Raw genomic sequence first — 7,367 nt, 5'->3', positions numbered from 1 at the left:
TCTTTCTTTCTTTCTCTCTCGTTTCTCTCCTCCTGGCCTCGTGTCCTCATCTCTCGCTCCTTCTCTCAACTCAGTCTCTCTCCCTCCTCTTTCTTTCTTTGTCTTTCTTCTTCTTTCTTTCTTTGTTGCTTTCTTTCCTGCCGCGATTTTCTCTGTTCCTTTCCGTATAGATGCTACTGACCCTAGCCTACCTCCATTCTCATGACGTCGTGCATCGAGATCTTCGATTGGAGAAGTGGGTCTTCGCTTCTCAAGTCCTGCAAGACACGACAGAGCGGCCAGGCAGTCTAGGCGCCGTTAAGCTCGTTGATTTGGGCTCTGCGAAACACTGGATTAATAAGAAGAAAACGATGAACGCTGCATGCGGCACCCTCCCTTATGCTTCTCCAGGTGAGAGAACAAGAGAGAGACAGGAAGAGATTGATAAGAGAACTAAGAAAGAAGATCTTATCAAAGTCGCAGGAACGTGCGGTTCTCTTCTTCTTATCATGCTTACAAGGCAAAGAGATATAGGTGTGGATAGAAAGAGAGACAGATAGAGAGAGAGAGAAAGAGAGATAAGGATACCGAAATAGAGAGATAGAGAGATGACTGTGTAGAGAAATGTAGGTGTATGTAGAGAGTTGTGTATAGACAACTCGAGAGAGATATGGAGGAACCATGCGCGATTTTCTTTCTCTTTTCTCTCTTTAGATACACCTGTGTAAGAGGAGGGGAGAGGAAAGGCTTTTTTCTCGAGTTAGAGAAACATTATCGACGTACTTTCTCGCACTCCTACTTCCTTTCATCTTCGTTCGCTTTACCTCCTTTCCTACTTTCTTCTTCTCTCCTTGTTTTGTCTCTTCCTCTCCATGTAGATGTGCTGGTCGGAGGGGCGATAGACTTGGCGATGAGGGGCAGATACGACGCTGAGGTCTTATATAAAGAAAGTCCTTTCATCCATCTCTTAGATCGATCTACGATATAGATTTCTCTAGGTGTCTGCCTCTGTATGTCTATGCATCCATCTAGGTAGATAAAGAGATAGGTCTGTTTCATAAGTAGGTGAAGGGGGGAGCACGGAGTACGATTCCTGATAGGGAGAGAATGAAGAAGAAGAAGAAGAAGAAAGAGACAGATGGCCTGATCTGCAAGACCTCGTTAGAAAAGCGGAGACGATCCTTGCCAGTAGTTAAAGTTCGCTTTTCTATGTTTCTATGTTTTCTTCTTCTCCCTTCTTCTCCTGCTTTCTTTTAGACTTTTTCTATGTGTATCTCTCTTCAGCAATAGATGATAGAGGTTCTCTCTTTCTCTCTCTCTCTGTATATATGTTTATGTGCGTATGTAGTTGAGAGTAAGGAGTTGCATGTGTATGTGGATATCTACGTAGAGTGCTTTTCTAATTAATAGTAGTAGTAGTAGTCGTATGTTTCTCAATAGGACTATAATTTCCATGTGACGTACCTGTCTCTCTCTTTCTCTCTTTCTATAGACTTTTTTCTCATTGAAAGAGACACCATTCTTTTCTTCTTCTTCATTCTTTTCTTCTTGTCCCTAGTTTGCGTGTATCTCTCATCTTTCTTCTTCTTGTTCTTTCTCTTCTTCTTCTTCTTGTTATGTTGCTAGATATGCTAGTGGGTGGCTACACCGAGGCATGTGACATTTGGTCTCTCGGAGTCATCGGTACGTAGGCCCCAAAAGAAAGAAAGAAAGAGTGAGAGAAAAAGAAAGCGTTGCTTAAGGAGGAGGTGTATGTGACTTCATATTGTCGTCTCTTCTTCTTCTACGAAAGGCGTAAATTCTTTCTGTCTCTTTGTAGTTTCGTAACCCTGTACCTACCGCCTCGCTCTATCTCTCTCTTTCTTCATCTATCTATCTATCTATCTTTAATCTATCTTTAATCTATTTATCTATCTATCTAGGTAAAGTAGAAACACAAGTCGTAGTAAGCCTTCACGCATCTTTCGCCCATACAAAGCCTTGGTGTGTCGATATATACGTATGGAGACATCTCTTCAATGTAGTGAATCCACCCTCGATCTTCAATCGACTTATCTATCCATCTATCGTTAATCTATCTCCGTCTATCTATCTCTCTATCTATTCTCGATCCCCCCTGACAGCTCAGACGAAAGCATTTTTATGTAGGGGCACAACTTACTCCTTTCTTCTCTCTTTATCCTCTAGACATCTTTTATATCGTGCGTGTCATGTGAAGTCTCCTGCTGCCCTCTCTTTTCTTCCCTCTGCTCTTCCCTGTCTCGCGTCACTCCTCCTTGTCTCCTTCACCTCTCCTTTCTGTTTCCTTGAGGTGTATGTACACCCGATGGAGAAGAATTCTCTTTTTCTCTCTCTCACGGGACTAAGTAGAGAAAGAGAGTGTTTTGAAAACATTGTCTTTCTTTACTTAGTCATGATGAGGTGAAATACCTCACTTTTCTTTCTTTCTTTTCTCTTTCTTTTCAGTCTTCTTTCTTTCTTCTTCATCTTTTCTTTCCTCTTTCTTTCTCTCCTTCAGCCTATATGATGCTGGCAGGCCATCCTCCTTTTCACAGCAAAACACGAGAAGATCTTGTCTCCCAAATTCTATCAGGCAGATATAGTACCAGACTACCAAGGTAGTCGTTGTCTCACTAGGATACTCGTCGTCTTTCTAGAATCTCCCCTTCTCTTTCTACCCTTCTTCTTGTTGTCTCTCTGCCTCTGCTTTCTCTCGGATTTTCTTCTCTCATCTTCTTCTTCTCTTTGTCGCTCTTTCCTCTTCCTTTCCTTCTCTTCCTTGCTCTCTCCTCCTCTCTGTCTCCCTTCTTCTTCTCTTCCTCTCGTCTTTCTCTCTTACGAGTTCTTCTACACTCTACGGTAATCCCGTGAGCTAGGCCTTCCCTTGTCTCGATGTCTCTTCCGTGCATGCATGCATGCATGTCCGCCCGTGACGTTGTGTGTATAGACACCTCGATATTCACCGCGGCTGTCTCTGCCATTTGAGAAAGAAGAAAGAAAGAAAGAAAAAAAAAAATTCTTGTGAATGAAGAAATGAGAAGAAGAGGAAGACTCGCTCTTGTCAGAAAGAGAAACAGAAGTCCGGAGGACAGAATGATGCGATTTCTGTCATGTCCTCTCTGTCTCTTCTCTTTCTCTCTCCTTCTGCTTTCTCTCTCTCTTTCTCTCTCCTTCTATTTTCTCTCTCTTTCTCTCTCCTTCTACTTTCTCTCTCTGTCTCTTCTCTTTCTCTCTCCTTCTACTTTCTCTCTCTGTCTCTTCTCTCTTCTTTCTTTTCATCCACCTCAGTCACTCATACATACGTATACATACATACCTATACATCTGCATATATACATATCCATACATACATACAAACATATTCATGCATACATACATATTCTTACATGTATACATGTGTGTGACTATAGAGAGAGAAAGGAAGAGCAAGAAGCTTCGTGCTTTTTCTTAAACGAGACTTCACCCTCATGAAGGTTCTTTCTTGTATCTGTATTCCTATCTGTTTGATGTCTGGTATCTCGGTTTTCTGCTTCCTTTTCTCTGGTGTACATACAGCTGGGAAGGCATATCGGATCAAGCTCGCGACTTCGTTCGCTGTCTTCTCGATATCGATCCTGTGTAAGGGTGTTCTTCTTCCCCTCTTTTCTAAAGATTCAGTTGGTCTTTCAAGGGAAGAAAAGAGACGCCTTAGATTCTCGCAATGCTATCTAGGTGTATATACGCCTCACTTTTCGGGTGTATGTACACCGGAGTTTTCTCTTGGCATCTCATATATTCACCGAGGAGCAAGGAATGTCTTTGTGTCTTTTCTTCTTTTTCTTTTTCTTACTTCTTCATTGATAGTGAAAGACAAGGCATCTTAGAATATTTTATTCTCTGGCTTTCTTTCTCTTTCTCTTTCATCTTCCCCGTCTCGTCTCCGTCGTCTTTAACACTCCGTTGTGTTTTTTCCCACCTCATCTCTTCTCCTTCAGCAATATTTTTCCTAGTATGTCTATCTCGGCTTGAACACTAGGGGGGTGTATATTTCCTGTCTCTCTTTGCATCTATCTGTCTGCCTTCTGTCCTCTATCTATCTATCTGTAATCTATTTCTCTATGTATCTTTAATGTATCTACCTATCTATCTTCAGTCTATCGATCTATCTATCTATCTGTCATCTCTAAGTAGATGTGTATGTATGACTAAGGTACGTTGTGAATTCAGTTAGCGCAGTTGTTCTTTCTGTCTCTGTCTCTCTTTTTGCATGCATACAACAGGAGACGTATCAAAGCGGCTGAAGCTGTAAATCATGTGAGCTCTCTTCTTCTCCTTGTTCCTTTCTTCTCTTCTTTCTCTTCCTTCTCTTCTCTCCAGTAGATACTTTAGCAGTTGGCTACCTGTGTTTTCTTCGCTCGCTTTCTCTTCTTCTCGTATTTCTCATCAAGAGTGATGCAGACACCACAGACAAATCCACCAGTCGTCTCTCTTCCTGTCTCTCTCTATCTCTCTGTCTATGTACATATGTGTATGTATATAAAGCCATCTCCCTTCCGCTCTCTATATATCTCTCTGCCTATGTACGTATGTGTACGTATATATAGCCATCTCCCCTCGTCTCTCTCTATTTCTCTCTCTATGTACATATGTGTGTGTAGATATAGACGTCTCCCTTCCTCTCTCACTATCTCTCTCTTTACATATATATATATACATATATACATATGTTTGACGGTACTTATATAGTTGTAGTGTGTATATGTATCACATATGGATATACGCTGTGTGTCTTGTCTGTCGAGTGTGCTTTGAAGCCTGTATGTGAGACTAGTTGAGGAAAGTGAATATCTCTCTTCCTCTCCCTCCCTCTTCATCTTTCTCTCCCCTCATCGCATATTCGGGTGTAGCTCTCTTTTGTATCTGTCTTGTTTTCCCGCTGCTTTCCTGTGTGTCTCTTCGTGTTTGCATGCATGCATGCATGCAGCCATGGTTGTTCTCTAGTTTGGCAGATGTTCCCGTCCTTAAGGACGTCTCTCTCCCCGGAGATTTCCTCCTCATGTGAGGCTCCCCCTCTCAAACCCTGCCTTTCTCTGCAACAGACTTCCTCTTCTTCTTCGTAATCCTCTCCGGAGAGGTGTCCATATTCCTACATCTATACATACATAGGCTCTCTTCCTCTCTCTTTCTCTCTTACAGTCTTCTCGTGTTTCTTCGAGAGAAAAGGAATCTCCCAGCGGATTCAATATACATACACATCAGTAGCTATATATGTATACATGTGTATGTAGGTATCTATATATATGTATGTATATAGTTATGTACGCGTGTATTTGTATGAATATGTGTATGCAGCAGGGTGATATCTAGGGGAGGAGGGAGTTTGAATGCTTTTGACGTAGCAGATGAATGCGAGAAGAAAGAAGAGGAGAGAGTTGGACGTGTCTTTGTATGCACACTCGATGTGTACATACACCACACAAAGTCTACATAGGAAGGAGTCGTTAGGATTGCGATTAGCAGCATATCACTGACACGATATCTACATACAGATCGAGAGAAAAGCGGAGAGAGACTCGTGTAGATATCCAAGTGAAGAGTTGCGCTTCTACTATCCATCGATCTATCTACTCTGTATGTGTCTGTCTTTCTATGTGTTTCTCTCTGCTTATCTATGTATCGGTCGATCCATCTATCTCCCTCTATATCTCTCGTATGCATAAATACATACGGTTCTCTAGGCATCTGCATATATCTGTCTCTTCATCTCCCCCCCATTGAGGTGTAAGTGTATTGCAGACATGTCTTTCTGTGTGTATTGCGAGAGTGTATATGAAATCTGTGGTTTGTATGTGTATTTCTATGCTTTTAGTTTAAGAAGGTATGCGTCTTGCTCCAAGCTGAAGCGTGTGATCTTAACTATGATGGCCTACTCAGTCACAACTGAAGAAGCAGGGGGTGAGAACAACAAGAAGAACAAGAAGAAGAAAGAGAAGGAAAGTTGCAAGAGAGAGAGAGGGAGAAACAAGATCGCACGTCACTCATCTCTCTTCTCTTCTTTGTGTAGTATGGAGACAACTCACTTATGTATATAGTAGATGTATCTAGATTTGTATCTAAGTCCCTTCAAGAGAAGGTTAAGATACTCGATGAACCAACTGTTGACGTGAAGGGCTATAACTTTCTCTTCTTTTGATTAACTATGTATCTAGTTAGAGAGAGAAAGAGAGAGTCGAGAGATTGCTTGTGAGGGGGATGAGAATGAAGGAAGATATCAAACACTATGGCTTTTTCACGGAGATAAGGCACCTCCGCTAAAAGCATCTCTGTGTGTCTAGTAGGGCTACACATGCATGTCTAGGAATAGCTGCAGAGATTTCCACATCCTCCCTAGCTAGGCGAGGCCAGTCATCCTGGGGAGTCGATGAGAAGGGGGTTGAACAGCGACAGTTTTGTCGAAGTAGAGATCCTCAAAAGACGAGGAAGAAGAAGAAGAAGAGAAGAAGAAGAAGAAGGAAAGAAGGGTGTATGACGGTATAGGTTAAGAGCAGAGAACAGCAAGCGAGAGAGTAGAAGAAAGAAGAAAGTCTCTGTCGTCTTAGAAGCGAAGTCACGCAGTTTCTCTGTCCTCTTTCTCTCTTTCTTTCTCTCTCTTTTTCGCGGATGAAAGCGCTTCGGGAGATTACCGTCCTAAAAGGGAGAAGAACCGAAACACATGTCTCTCTCTCTCTTTCTCTTTGCAAACTGACAGATGTGTGGTTCTGTCTCTTCTAGGAGAGTTTAGTTTCTTCCATAAGAAGCCGACGGATATGCATCCTGTAATGGATCTCCTATGTACCGAGAGCAAGGGGAGGAGGCGCGGAAAGAAAGAAAGAAAGAGGAGAGTGTTTCCGGTGTATGTACACCTCATGTTGTCGGGTGTATGTCTGGGTATACAGTAGTCACACAGTGTGTTCATTACATGCATACGTTTCCTAGATTCATGTTTTTCTTGTGCTTGCAGGCTTAGGAAAGATTTTCTTTCTTTTCTGTAAATCGCCTACAGGGACCATTCATCTGGATGAGTTTATCTGCGTTATGAAAGCGCACTTCCCTTTCCTCGTTGTCTCTGAGGTGAGACACCCCCCCTACCTACACATACATCTACATACATACATGTACACGGATATACGTATCCATACATATGGACAGACTATCGCCCTAAACAGTCTCCTCAGTCTCTCTCCTTCTCTCCCTCTTTCTCTCTCTCTTTTTCTTTCTTCTTTTGTTTCTCTTTTCTCTTCTCTTCTTCTCTGTGATTTCCGCATAACTTTCTTTCTCGCATGCAAGGTATCAAAAGAACCCTCGGGGGAACACACGCCATCCAGCATGGAAAAACCACTCTTTATCTATCTACCCATCTTTAATCTATC

The 7,367-nt window shown here is 42.2% G+C and overlaps 1 protein-coding gene across 1 annotated transcript in view; it reads left to right on the top strand.

Moving 5' to 3' along the window:
• Positions 1–17: 17 nt before the first annotated feature.
• Positions 18–7,367, top strand: part of CSUI_002874 (calcium-dependent protein kinase cdpk4a) — a gene marked incomplete at its 3' end in the record, with an annotated part of 7,786 nt that continues 436 nt past the window's right edge. Inside the window, exons 1-6 of the mRNA XM_068063073.1 lie at positions 18–390; positions 1,606–1,662; positions 2,498–2,597; positions 3,535–3,597; positions 5,828–5,913; positions 6,959–7,068. Of these exons, the coding sequence (XP_067924951.1) occupies positions 171–390; positions 1,606–1,662; positions 2,498–2,597; positions 3,535–3,597; positions 5,828–5,913; positions 6,959–7,068 (636 nt within the window). The remainder of the gene's footprint in view (positions 391–1,605; positions 1,663–2,497; positions 2,598–3,534; positions 3,598–5,827; positions 5,914–6,958; positions 7,069–7,367) is intronic.

This window comes from Cystoisospora suis (genome assembly GCF_002600585.1).
Source record: "Cystoisospora suis strain Wien I chromosome Unknown contig_1223, whole genome shotgun sequence".
Lineage (NCBI taxonomy): Eukaryota > Apicomplexa > Conoidasida > Eucoccidiorida > Sarcocystidae > Cystoisospora > Cystoisospora suis.
This window is presented reverse-complemented; position numbering and strand designations above follow the sequence as displayed.